This window comes from Humulus lupulus, chromosome 7, assembly GCF_963169125.1.
Source record: "Humulus lupulus chromosome 7, drHumLupu1.1, whole genome shotgun sequence".
Lineage (NCBI taxonomy): Eukaryota > Viridiplantae > Streptophyta > Magnoliopsida > Rosales > Cannabaceae > Humulus > Humulus lupulus.
Genome location: NC_084799.1, coordinates 204,921,132 through 204,935,308, shown reverse-complemented (window position 1 = coordinate 204,935,308; position 14,177 = coordinate 204,921,132). Strand labels below are relative to the sequence as shown.

Genomic DNA, 14,177 nt, shown 5'->3' with positions numbered 1-14,177 from the left:
AAATCATCTGAAACTGACAATTGAGTGAAAAAATATGAACCTCCAAAGCTTTCGTCAAATTTCAGTGCAGAGCATCGAAATTGCATCGAAAAAGTATCGTTTTGGACAAAATCAAGTTTTCATGATTGAATTGAAACATCATCGATGCACCATCGATTTTGCATCGAAAAGTCATCGTTTTGGCCAAAAAACAAGTTTTTATGATTGCATCATATGAGCATCGAAACACTATCGATTTTGCATCGAAATACCATCGATTTTGCATCGAAATTACATCATCGATACACCATTGATTTTGCATCGAAATACCATCGATTTGGCATCGAAACACCATCGATTTTGCATCGAAAATTCATCGTTTTGGCCAAAAAATAAGTTTTTACGATTGCATCACAAGAGCATCGAAACACCATCGATTTTGCATCGAAATACCATCAATTTTGCATCGAAATGGCATCATCGATACCATCGATTTTGCATCGAAAAGTCATCATTTTTCCCAAAAAAAAATAAGTTTTTATGATTGCATCACAATAGCATCGAAACACTATCGATTTTGCATCGAAATACCATTGATTTTGCATCGAAATTACATCGAAACACAATAGAAAAAGCATCTAAATTGCATTAAAACCATGCTTTTTCGATGCAAAATCGATACAATTTCGATGCTCTTGTGATGCAATAATAAAACTTATTTTTTGCAAAAACAATGGTGTTTCGATGCAAAATCGATGATGTTTCGATGTTCTTTGCGATACAAACATGAAAACTTGTTTTTTGCCAAAACGATGCTCTTTCGATACAAAATCGATGGTGTTTCGATGCAAAATCGATTGTGCATCGATGCTGTTACGATGCAATCATGAAAACTTGATTTTTGGCCAAAACGATGTTTTTTCGATGCAAAATCGATAGTGTTTCGATGCTCTTTTGTTGTAATCATAAAAACTTGTTTTTTTGGCCAAAACAATATTTTTTCGATGCAATATCGATTGTGTTTCGATGCAAAATCGATTATATTTCGATGTTGTTGCGATGTAATCATGAAAACTTGATTTTGGCTAAAGCGATGCTTTTTCTATGCAATTTCGATGCGAAATCAATACTCTAATATAGAATTTGATGAAAACTTTGGAAGTTTATATTTTTTTCACTCAAATGTCTGTTTTGGATGATTTTTTTTTTTAATTTTAGTATTTTTTCGAGATCTACAAGATTAGCATGAGAGAGAATGAGAAAGTGATAGAATGAGATATGTTAGAGAGAGAGTTTGGATTGAGAAAGAAAATGAGTGTTTGAATGTTAAGGATATTTTTGTCTACAAAATTGAAATTGTCATATATTTGAATGATAACTTATATTGGTATATTAAAAAGATTCACTAACTTATCATGCATATAATATAAAATTTCCTAATTAAATTTGGTGATATGGTTCGAGATAGTCTTAGAAGCTAAAACAGGATTTGGACTTTTGAAGGACTTGATCAAAGAGAGACGTTTTACTAGAAAATAAAAAAAAAATGAGTAACGATTTCAGGTTCTTTGGGTTCGATCAGAACCAAAGCAATTACTTGCTCATTCTATTCAATAACGAAAACCAATTCAAAAGGTCTTTTATTTTTTCCTTTGAGGTACACATTTTTCAAAAGTTTTAATCTATGGTTAACTAATGATTATTTTGCTTATAGTTCAACAACCAAAAGAAGAATTCAGCTATTGAGTTTTTACTAGATGACGAGCGAATAATTAACACCTACCCTGATTAAATTAAAATACATATATATCATTGGTATAAACTTGTATGGAATCAAAATAAAACTTAAATAAGAATTATAAAAACACTTATTTATTATTATATTAATTTAAACAAAAAAATATATATATACAAATTTTTTTCTACTTTCCATTTTAATATGTTTAAGATTTGGAATTTGACAATAATACTTTTGTCATTTAGTATTTATTTCTAATTAAATTTTAACTTAGAGTTAGATATACTTATAAATAGAATCTGAAGGCATGATCTCATCCTGAACTATTTTTTTGTTGGGATTAAAGTTTATTACTAATTAGAATGTGACGGAAAAATAGTACAAATTAGAGGGGTTCCTCCAACCAGCAAAACTCATTGTCTAGCCTAAAGGCATGCTTTGCCAATTCATGGGCCAAATTATTAAATTTTCGGCTAACATGTAACAAAGATGCCCCCGGAAAAATAGACAATAAAATTTTAATATCTGAAAAAATAATCTCAAGTTCATTTTGATATGATATGTTATTATTTTATGCTATCATCACATCCTGAACTTTTGAAAGAATAAAAAACGACTTTTTCAATTTGGCAAAACTAGAAAATGGATACCGTTATTCTCCTATAAAAAATTATAAAATAAAAAGCTTTTTAGCACCATTGCCCTTGAGTTGGTTGAGAATTCTCAACTTGGTTCTTGAGATTTTATATTTTGGCAAAATGAGATTCTCAAATTCATGAAATAGTAGCAATTAGATCCAAATTATTAACTTCATTTTAAACTGTAACAGAAGTGGCCCATGTGAGAGGCACATGAAGAATTTGAGGACAAAACCTGTCTTTTTAATCTTCTCAACTTCAGGTTCTTCCTTCATAGATGAAAGCTCCATAAATTTTTTTTTATGAAAAAGCTGTCCAAAATCATCATAAAATTTGATAATAGAACTCAAATAATGTTTTGTTGCCTTTTGAAAAATTGATATTGTGGTGGAGATTCTTCTCTCTCTCTCTTTTTTTTTTTTTTGTATTTTTGAACTGCAGCCACTTATTTAAAGTTATATGGGCAGAAAAGACGAAATGGTGCTATTTCACATATTAGAAATGATTTAAACTCTTGGTCATCATAAAAGACGAAATGGTTATGTTCTTGAATGGGGTGGTGTTTCTCGAGTCAATGGTCGGTTGGCTATGTTCCTTCAAAAGGAGAGGTTCGAAGTTGTGGCTATTTCTCGGTGTTAGAATGTAAAAAGTGGTGTAGAAGTAGAATGATATGCATAGTAAGAAGTACGGGGTTTCATCTCAAAATCAATTAGTTATGAGTGGAGTAATTCACTTTTATAAATTGTTGAATATACCTACACACTTTTCATATGAGATATTTTTCTCTAACACTCGGGAAATTGGATATATGTAATTCAAGTTCAAATCACAAATCTTTTTGTGTGGGTTCGATTCTTAGAATTTACGATGATTTTGGACAGATTTTTCATGATATTTTTTTTATAAAGTTTTCATCTATGGAGGAAGAAGGTGAAGTTATTTAGAAGATTAAACGAGAGAAGTGGTAATTTAAAATATATATATATATATATATACAATTTTGTCCTCAAAATTCTTCATGTGCCTCTCACATGGGCCACTTTTGTTAAAGTTTAAACAGAAATTAATAATTTGGGTTCAATTGCTACTATTTCATGATTTGAGGATTTGATTGCGACCAGATTGAGAATTTTTAACTACCTCAGGAGTAATAGTGCTAATTCCCTAAAATAAAAACTAAACCAAAATGTTGTAATATTAAAATTATATTTTGCTTGAGAAGTCCAAAGAGCAATGTATGTATATGTAGTCCAATCAAGTAGTTGTTATCTTAAGGTTATTTTAGTCTTTTATGTTATTTTATTATATTTTGTTTTTTATAAGGCTTTGCTGATTATTTTTTGTATAAGAACATTTTTGCTTTTCTTTTACAATATACTCTTTCTCTCTTCATCTTTTTGTCTTTTTTATTTCTATTTTGAGTTCTATAGATTGTGTAATATTTTGCATAATTATCATGGTATCAGATAATGGTTTATAGAGTTGAATTTCCTAAGGGTAACCATAGCTCTCTAGCAGCTTGGGTCTTCTTCACATTGCAGTGATTTGGGTCGGAGCACCATTGCAACAACCTGGTATGTGATTTTTTGTGTTCGTCTACAATTTTAGGGTTTCGTCAGATTGTAAAATCTGGGAATTTTTCGATAGAGTTGGATGTTGGAAGTTTGTTTTGTGTCTATAATGGCTAGTAATAGAGATGATTCCCTTCAGTCAATTGGCGTGAGGTTAGATGGAAAGAATTACTCTTATTGAAACTATGTGATGAAAAAAAATTTGAAAGGGAAAAAGATGTGGGCATATGTTTTTGGAATTGTGATTAAACCTACAAATGACAAAGCAGATTATGCAACTTTGCTAGAAAATTGGGAAGTGAATAATTCAAAAATTATCACTTGGATAAACAACTCTCTGGAACACTCAATAGGTACCCAATTCGCTAAGTATGAAACAACAAAAGAAATTTGGAATCATCTTGCAAGATTGTATACACAGTCTAACTTTGCAAAACAATATCAGTTAGAACCAGATATTAGAGCTATTGAACAGAAAGATATGAGTATTCAAGAGTTCTATTCAGTTATGATAGATCTTTGGGATCAATTAGCTCTTACCAAATCTGAAGAACTACGAGCTTTTGCACCTTACATTGCTCGTAGAGAGGAGCAACGTCTGGTTCAATTTTTAATGGCACTTCGTGATGACTTTGAGGGGCTGCGTGGCTATATTTTGCATCGTACTCCACTTCCTTTGGTTGATTATGTAGTCAGTGAGTTGCTGGCTGATGAAATTCGTCTCAAGTCTCAAGCAGGAAAATACATCCTCCCTGTACCTAGTCCTTCTGTTTTGGCAGTTCCTCTTAGACCTTTTGCTCACCATGAGAATAAACCTCACACAAATGTTGGGGTTGATGAATGTAGTTTTTGTAAGCAAAAGGGTCACTGGAAGGCTCAGTGTCCTAAACTAGTGAATCGTGCACCACAGCAATAGAGAAATCAGTTCAGACCACCTCATCATGCTAACCAACCACAATTCAGTAATCAATCGTCTCATTATAGTAGCCAACCACACTTTGGCAACCACCCACAATCTCGACCATACAGTCCTCTACAATTTAATGTCGCTACTAATGTACCTCCATCTGACTTAGATGATTTTGGGGCCTCATCTTCCAATCCTGCTCTTGCTTCCCTCTCAGAACAATTTCAGAAGTTTCTTATCATGTAGCTACATGCCATGTCTGCAATTTCTTCGTTAGGTCAGCCCCTACTAGCACTTCAGGTATGACCTCCTCTGCATGGATTTTAGATTATGGAGCCTCGCACCATATGTCTCCACATTCAAAATCTTTTGTTTCTTTGTGTCCTGCATCATCTGTCCCTGTCATGACTGCTGATGGTACTCCTATGCCATTAGCAGGTGTTGATTCTGTTGTCAGTCCTCATTTATCACTTCATAACGTTTACCATATTCCTAAACTTTCACTAAACCTTGTATATGTTGGTCAATTGTGTGATTCTAGCTACTCAGTGTCATTTTCTTCTACTTCTTGTCATGTGCAGGATCCGCAGTCTCAGAAGTTGATTGGGATCGGTCGTAGGCGGGGGGGGGGGGGGGGGTTTATATGTTTTGGATGAGCTGAGATTACCAGTATTTGCAGCTCCTAGTGTTGACTTGTCTTCTTTTCGTTTGTCCCCCTCATCGTCTAGTCTTTATTTATGGCACTCTCGCCTTGGTCATGTTTCAGCTTCCCGTTTAAGATTCTTAGCTTCTACGAGAACCTTAGGAAATTTGCAAGTTCATGATATTTCTGATTGTAGTGGTTGTAAACTTGCTAAATTTTTAGCTTTACCTTTCAGTAAAAGTACTTCATTCTCTGTTGCACCTTTTGACTTAGTTCATTCTGATGTGTGGGGACCCTCTCTCATTGCTACAAAAGGAGGGTCTAGATATTATGTCTCTTTTGTTGATAATTACACTCTATTTTGTTGGGTTTCTCTAAAGAAACGTCGTTTTGATTTCCATGATATTTATGATCGTTTTCGAGCTTATGTAAAAACTTAACATGTTGCTGTTATTAAATGTTTTAGATGTGATCAAGGTGGTGAATATACTTAGAATAAATTATGTGATTTGCTTGCTTTAGATGGAACTGTGTATCAAACTTCTTGTACAGATACCTCTGAACAAAATGGTGTTGCTGAAAGAAAACATATACACATTATTGAAACTGCTCGTTCTCTTTTGTTGTCCTCGTCTATGCCTAGTAAGTTTTGGGGAGAAGCAGTTATCACTGCAGTCAACCTTATTAATAAGATTCCATCTTCAATCACTTCAGATTTGTCTCCTTTTGAAAAATTATATGGACATATTCCTGATTATTCTTCTTTGAGAGTTTGGTTCTACTTGCTTTGTTCTTCCTCCTAGTGTAGAGTGTACAAAACTGTCATCACGCTCTGCACTTTGTGTGTTCCTTGGTTATGGTGATGGCCAAAAAGGATATTGTTGTTTTGATCCAACTTCTCAAAAATTATATGTATCTCGCCATGTTGTTTTTCTTGAGCATATACCCTTCTTTTCTATTCCTGGTACTACTCACAACTTGACCAAATCAGATCTTATTCATATTGATCCTTTTTGTGAGCATACAAGTACCTCTTCTCCTCAAGTTCCTCAAACTGTAGAGTATGAATCTTCTCTTGCTCCTATAGTCCCTTTTCCACTTCATTACTGTAATGCCCCAAATTTCCTAATAAGGTTTAGGACCTTGATTAGGAGGCCGGGAGGGCCATAATTGATTTATTATAATATTTAATGATTATATGCATGTTTACGTGAATTATATTATTATATGATGGTGGATGCATGCATATGGGAGAATTTATTATTGTGAGGGTATTCTGGTAATTTGGTCGCTGTGGGCGTAATTGCATAATTTGGGTGCATGATTGTGATTAATTAATATAGCCACATTATAAGGTGGATTGGTTCGAGCTAGTCGACATGAGACGATCGTGAGATGCGAGAGTTTGGTCTAGTCATAACAGGTATAAGTTCGGGGCTCGGGGTGAGTCTCGGGGTGAATTTAATGATTAGAGCATTACCGGGAATTAAAGGGTAATGGGATATGGATTATTGGTGTTTGAGGTTATTGAGAATAGCGGGAATTGGAGGGTGTTAAATGTGATTAATGAAATAGGTGCGAAAGGACGGTTTTGCCCTTGGTGGCTATTAAGGTTTTATTTTAGACCTAAGGGTATTTAGGTCTTTTTACCTTAAGAGATATATATCAGCCATTGAGGCTGTAGAAGAGTAACAAAAACAGAGCCTCTCCTCCTTCACTCCCGATAGATTTTCTTCCTCTTTTCTCTTTGGATTTTCGAGCTCAGTTTGAGGAATCGAGCCAAGGAACCAAGCTTAGTCAAGCTAGGGTTGTGCTCCACCATTGAAGAGGGTGTGTTGCCAAGATTAAGGTGAGTTTCTAGCCACTAGAACTCTTGGTTTTACTCTGTTTTATAAGTTAAGTTTCAGCTGGTTTTTGGGTTGGAAACTTGGGAATTGGTTGGAGTTTTGGCTAGGGTTCTTGGGGTTGTGGTCCTTAGGACATGTGGAGATGGTATTTGGGTTCATTTGGGAGTTAATTTGATGTTTGGAAGCTTTTGGATTGGGTTAGAAATGGTAGAATCGAAGAAGGAAAAATCTGGGAATTGGCTGGCTGAAGGTAGCGCTACAGCGCCCAGTGTAGGGCGCTACAGCGCTACCTACAGGGTGGCTGGGCGGTTTGTGGTTCTGCCTTGAGCGATGGGGCGCTAGAAGGGCAGCGCTGTAGCGCTACCCTGTTTCTTCAGAACCCTGTTTTGGGTGTTTTTAAGGGTTTTTGACTTGGGGTTCCAATCTTTAAGGCCCGGGATCGAATCTACTCACTATGTGGGCATGTTTCGAGGTCCCGAGAGTGGGGTTTAGGTTAAGACCCTATCTTTGGTGATTTTCATTAATTGGAGGTTGTTTTGGTTATGACTAGGTGACCGTTAAAGGATTAAGGATCGATCGTTCTCAGGGGTCGTTCTTGTTCTAACTCTCACTCGAACCGGAGGTAAGAAAAACTGCACCCTGTGTATATGAGACATGCATGGTTATTATGATGCATGTTGGATGATTAATGAGTATGACACGGGTGGTTATTATTGCTGCTTGACGGTTGGTTATTATGTATGGCGCGCATGGCTATTCTTGATGCATGTTGGTTGGCTATTAAACGTGACATGCATGGCCGTTGTTGGTGCATGTTAGATTGTTGAATATGTTGCACATGATGCATAAGAAACATGTGATTAGGACATGCTTTATATACTGGGTATGACATTGTTCAGAGCTTGAGCCTCTGTGGTTGTGCATGGTCCTAATTGTACTGGTATCTATTAGTAAGCATGCTAAACACTTTGTTTATGGACATTGGACATGTGATATATGTTTGGTGGCATGGCTTGCTTGTGTATGGCGCTGACTTATTAGTCAGAATCGACAATGGTGTCAGGTCCGTCTGTGAAGCTGTGACTTATTAGTTAAGTTCACCACGGGCTGAGCACTGGTCGTGTTTTACCGACCCAAGGGTCAGAAATGGCAGTGCGTTGTGAGCGCTGGGCCGATTAAAGATTGGATCTAATCAAGGTTGGCATTGAATGACTCATATGGGGTATTAATGCTAGACCGACCGGAAGGTCAATGAGAACTATAAGCGCTTGCCTGGTTTACAACCAGATGACTATAGCCAAGGTATAGAACCCCGGTGACTGTTTGTCACATGGCTAAGGGACGTTGTCCATAGTTTCGACTCTAGAGTCGTGAGGAAGGTTATGTTGATGACTAGTGATAAGCGTATAAAATATACGCTTATTAATAACATTTTCAGATTGATTTGGTTGTTTTTCTCAAGAGAAAGTTTCTTTTTAATCTGTTTGGTGAACTTGTGCAGTTTGTCGTTATAATTCTGATTTGTTCGAGAATTTGGATAAATGTTGGTTTTAGTAGCCGAATATTGGCCAATATGTGGAAATGTTGTACAGGCGATATATCGCCTGTCTTGGGCGATATATCGGCATAAGAAGGAATTCCAAATTTTGTTTTTGTAGAAACGACATCAGAAACTCGCGTTTTCATCGAGAAAATTCGCCAGGCGATATATCGTCTGTCTTGGGCGATATATCGGCACAAGGGCATTTTTGGAAATTTTCATGGAAATTCGTAGGTTTTTGGATTTTTATAAAAAGAAGATCTGAAAGGAAAAGAACGAGGAGGCATTCTGACGGCAATGGGAAAGAAACAGAGAAGAATCCACGTTTATTTCGTTTGTGCTTATTTTTATGTTTTTGAATTTTAGATTGGATGATGAAGTTTAATATTATGAACTAAATTCGTATTTAGAGTATTTTAATGTAGTCACTGGATATTCTATTCGTCTTTAATGCAATTTCTATGAATCTTTGAATTTATGGTTATCTATTGTTCTTATGTTTAATGCTTGTAATTGATTGGTCATCTGTTGCATGATTATTGGTTTTAATTCAATATCTGAAAAGTGAGAATTGGAATAGCTTTAGACAATAGACATAGATTTCAATTTAGAACGAAAGTATCAAATTGGTTTGTGTAGCAATTAGGTTTTTGTTCTTAATGCGGTTTATGTGTAGAATTTATCACAGACATGTAGAAAATTCGCAGGTAAACTGAATATTTTATATCTTGAGAGAGAATAGAATTGTCATTAGTAAACTTGCTATAACCATAGATCACAGAAACATATTAGTTGTATTATTGATTGAATAGAATTGAAGGTTGATGAAATTAGAATACTCTAATCTTTCGCTCATATTAAATTTCGTTAATTAAATTGTGCCTTCTTAGTTTATTGTTCATTGTTAATTGTCACTAAAATTTCATTAGTCAAATAGAAATAAAAGTTTGCTATTGGTAATTAGTAGATCAATTCCCTGACGGAACGATAATCTATTTCCACTACTATTACTTGTTATTTCGATTGCGTATACTTGCGCAGTAGTAAAAATTCGCAACAAGTTTTTGGCGCCGTTGCCGGGGAATTGATATTCTATTAATATCAAAATAGTTAATTTTTATTCTAATTTGGCTGTTTTTATTATTTGAACTAATCCAAGTTGTCGCATTCTGTTTTAATAGGTAAATCTTTTGTATGCGACGTGAAGGATCTGCAAATCTTGTTCCTGTTAATCCTGAAATCGAAAGATCCTGCAGACAAAACAGAAGGAAAAAGAGGTTGGAAGTATCAATGGCTGCCAACCAAAGAGACGGGGTTAACAACAATGATGGTCAGAATCATATCGCTCAGGACCAAAATGTGCGAGCATTAAGAGACTATGTGCTCCCCGCTGTCACAGGAGTACACTCGTGCATTAGGCCGCCTACTATTACTGCCAATAACTTTGAGATTAAGCCGGCGATGATACAAATGGTCCAGACTTCTGTTCAGTTTGGTGGTCTCCCCAATGAGGATCCTAACTTGCACATAGTGAATTTCCTTGAGCTATGTGCAACGTTTAAGTTTAATGGGGTGAGCGATGATGCAATAAGGTTGAGATTGTTCCCTTTTTCACTAAGGGACAGGGCAAAAAGTTGGCTTATTTCTCTACAGGCCAACTCAATCAACACATGGGAGGAACTATCTCAGAAGTTTCTCTCAAAGTTCTTTCCTCCTGCAAAAGCTGCGAAGTTGAGGGGAGAAATCAATAACTTCTATCAGAATGAGGGAGAGTCATTGTACGATGCATGGGAAAGATTCAAAGACCTGCTCAGAAAATGCCCTCATCACGGTATAGAGAAGTGGATGTTAGTCCACAATTTTTATAATGGGCTTTGCGGTACTACTCGCACTATAATAGATGCAGCAGCAGGCGGTGCTTTCATGAGTAAAGGGGCTGATGAGGCATATGAATTGTTAGAGGAGATGGCTATGAACAATTATCAGTGGCCTGCCGAACGAGACACTTCACAGAGAAAAGTAGTCGGGGTACATGAATTAGATGCTATAACTGCTTTAACTGCTCAGGTTGCTTCATTGACAAAGCAGTTGCAACAAAACAAGATCTCAGCTCAAGCCCAGGCTATACAGATGCAATCAGGGTGTGAAATATGTGGAGGGCCTCATTTATATGAACAGTGTACAGCGGCCAACATGTGTGGTAATATGCCAGTTAATCAGGCTCAGGTACAGGCAGTTGGTAATTTTCAGAGGCCTTATCAGAATCCGTTCTCCAATACTTATAATCCTGGGTGGAGAAATCACCCAAATTTCTCATGGAGAAATAATCAGGGCCAACAGTCACAGTTTCAAGGGCCATACCAGCAGCACATGCCACAACAGCCTATGAATCAAGCCTCATCATCACACCAGCCTAGACCGCAAGATCAACCAGAAAAGACTAATGAGTTGCAAGCAGCCTTGTTGACCCTCACTAATACTCAGACTCAATTCATGACTGAGACCAGATCCTCTATTCGAAACCTTGAGACACAAGTGGGTCAGTTGGCCAACATGCTTAATAACAGACCGCAAGGGAATTTGCCTAGTAATACTGTGGTAAATCCTAAAGAGAACTGTCAAGCAATTCGTTGAGGAATGGTAAGCAAGTGGAGCAGCCCAGTGTACAAAATTCAGTGGTTCGGAATGAAGAGTTGGGTGAGAAATCAGATACTAAAGCAAATGGGGTTACTGAAGACCACCAGGGATCAAACAAGTGTCCTCCCGTTGTTGATAGTCAGCCAGTTCAAGTTCCATATCCTCAGAGGCTTAGAAAAACTACACTTGATAAACAGTTTTCTAAGTTTTTAGAGGTATTCAAAAAGCTGCACATCAATATTCCATTTGCTGAGGCATTAGAGCAGATGCCTAGTTATGTCAAATTTATGAAAGAGATTCTGTCAAAGAAAAGAAAGATGGAGGAGTATGAGACGGTGGCGCTCACTGAAGAGTGCAGTGCGATATTGCAGAGGAAGTTGCCCCAAAAGTTGAGAGATCCGGGGAGCTTTACTATACCGTGTACAATTGGGAAATTTGAATGTAAGCATGCTTTGTGTGATTTGGGAGCGAGTATAAATCTGATGCCTTTGTCTGTATTCAGAAGACTTGGTTTGGGGGAGGCTAGTCCTACAGCAATCACTCTACAATTAGCAGATCGATCAGTGAAACACCCCAGAGGAATCATAGAGGATGTTCTTGTGAAGGTGGAAAAGTTCATTTTTCCGGCAGATTTCATAGTTCTGGATATGGAGGAGGATATGGATGTACCAATCATTTTGGGCAGGCCATTTTTAGCTACGGGGCAGGCTTTGATTGATGTTCAGAAAGGTGAGTTGACACTGCGAGTTCAGGGCGAAGAAGTGGTATTCAACGTGTTTAAGGCCTTAAAGTTTGCAAATGTCAATGACAACTGTTTCAGAGTTGACCTGGTAGAGAAAGCGGTGGCTGAAATTAATCTTACAGAGGATTCACTTCAGAAGAGCTTGACAATTGGGGATATAGATGCTGAGTCAGACAGTGAGGTCCAAGAGTGTGTACAGTGGTTGAATTCTAAAGGGCCAATTTATAATCGAAAATATGAAGATTTGGGCCAAGGACCTGAGAGACCATTACCATCAGTTCAGAAACCTCCAGAGCTAGAATTGAAATCATTGCCTGCACATCTTCGCTATGTTTTCCTGGGTGAGAAGGAAACTTTACCAGTTATTGTGTCTTCTTCTCTTTCTAATGAGGAGATGGAAAAATTGTTAAGGGTGTTGAGAACTCATAAGTTGGCAATTGGATGGACGTTGGCAGATATTCAGGGGATAAGTCCATCCACAGTTATGCACAAGATCGTGATGGAAGATGACAGTAAGCCCTCTATTGAAGCACAACGTCGATTAAATCCAGCAATGAAAGAGGTGGTAAGGAAGGAGATCTTGAAGTGGTTAGATGTTGGGGTGATCTATCCTATTTCAGACAGTAGTTGGGTGAGTCCAGTTCAGGTAGTCCCTAAGAAAGGAGGGATTACAGTGGTGAAAAACGACAATAACGAACTTATCCCGACGCGTACTGTAACTGGTTGGAGGATTTGTATAGATTATCGTAAACTGAATAAAGCAACCAGAAAAGATCACTTTCCACTGCCGTTCCTTGATCAGATGTTAGATAGATTGGCTGGACACCAGTATTACTGTTTTCTGGATGGCTATTCAGGGTACCATCAAATAGCCATTGCTCCTGAGGATCAAGAAAAGACGACCTTCACCTGCCCATATGGTACTTTTGCATTCCGTCGTATGCCGTTTGGTCTGTGCAATGCCCCTGCCACTTTTCAACGGTGTATGATGGCTATCTTCTCTGATATGGTGGAACGGAGCATTGAGATCTTTATGGATGATTTCTCTGTGATGGGGTCTTCTTTTGATAATTGTTTGACGAATTTGGAGGCTGTGCTGAGAAGATGTGAAGAGGCGAATCTAGTCTTGAATTGGGAAAAATGTCATTTCATGGTAAATGAAGGCATAGTACTTGGGCACAAGGTGTCTAAGAACGGTATTGAGGTTGATAGGGCTAAGATTGCTACTATTGAGAATTTGCCGCCTCCAGTTTCAGTTAAGGGAGTGAGAAGTTTCCTTGGTCATGCGGGGTTTTACAGAAGATTTATAAAGGACTTCTCCAGGATTTCTAAGCCACTCTCGGCATTGTTGATGAATGGGGTGCCATTTGAGTTTGATGAGAAGTGTCTTGAAGCTTTCAGGATACTGAAACAGAAGTTGGTGTCGGCACCTATAGTAATTTCACCGGATTGGGACCAGCCCTTTGAGTTAATGTGCGACGCAAGTGATTTTGCAGTGGGTGCGGTTCTGGGGCAGCGTGTTGACAAAGTATTTCGGACTATTTATTATGCCAGCAGAACACTAAATGGCGCTCAGTTGAATTATGCCACAACTGAGAAGGAGCTTCTTGCCATTGTCTATGCATTCGACAAATTCAGGCCGTATTTGATGGGGAACAAAGTTATTGTGTATACTGATCATTCCGCAATCAGGCATCTTATTGCTAAGAAAGATGCTAAACCCAGACTTATTCGTTGGGTGCTTCTTTTACAAGAATTTGATATGGAGGTTCGGGATAAGAAGGGTACAGAGAATTTGGTGGCGGATCACTTATCAAGACTTGAGTTGGGGGATAAGTCAGAACTTGCTCCAGGAGAGATTAATGAGAGTTTCCCAGATGAGCAATTATTTGCAGTGGAGGATGAGTTTGTGCCATGGTTTGCGGATTATGTGAA

General features: G+C 37.4%; 1 protein-coding gene and 1 non-coding gene across 2 annotated transcripts; one reads left to right on the top strand and one right to left on the bottom strand.

Moving 5' to 3' along the window:
• Positions 1–10,057: 10,057 nt before the first annotated feature.
• On the top strand, positions 10,058–11,960 carry LOC133792630 (uncharacterized). The gene is made up of 4 exons (XM_062230537.1): positions 10,058–11,325; positions 11,475–11,652; positions 11,728–11,857; positions 11,947–11,960. The coding sequence occupies exons 1-4, from the start codon at positions 10,058–10,060 to the stop codon at positions 11,958–11,960; spliced, it is 1,590 nt and encodes a 529-aa protein (XP_062086521.1).
• LOC133793359 (small nucleolar RNA R71) lies at positions 10,592–10,698 on the bottom strand. The gene has a single exon (XR_009874804.1). It is a non-coding gene; the product is annotated as a small nucleolar RNA R71 (small nucleolar RNA).
• Positions 11,961–14,177: the final 2,217 nt, after the last annotated feature.

Bases quoted from the DNA above. Each gene is read 5' to 3' on its own strand.
- LOC133792630 (XM_062230537.1), top strand. From the start codon at position 10,058: ATGCGACGTGAAGGATCTGCAAATCTTGTTCCTGTTAATCCTGAAATC. The intron at 11,326-11,474 runs GTTGACCCTCAC...TAAATCCTAAAG, and splicing joins AATGAGTTGCAAGCAGCCTT to AGAACTGTCAAGCAATTCGT. The intron at 11,653-11,727 runs GTTCCATATCCT...GTATTCAAAAAG, and splicing joins TTGATAGTCAGCCAGTTCAA to CTGCACATCAATATTCCATT.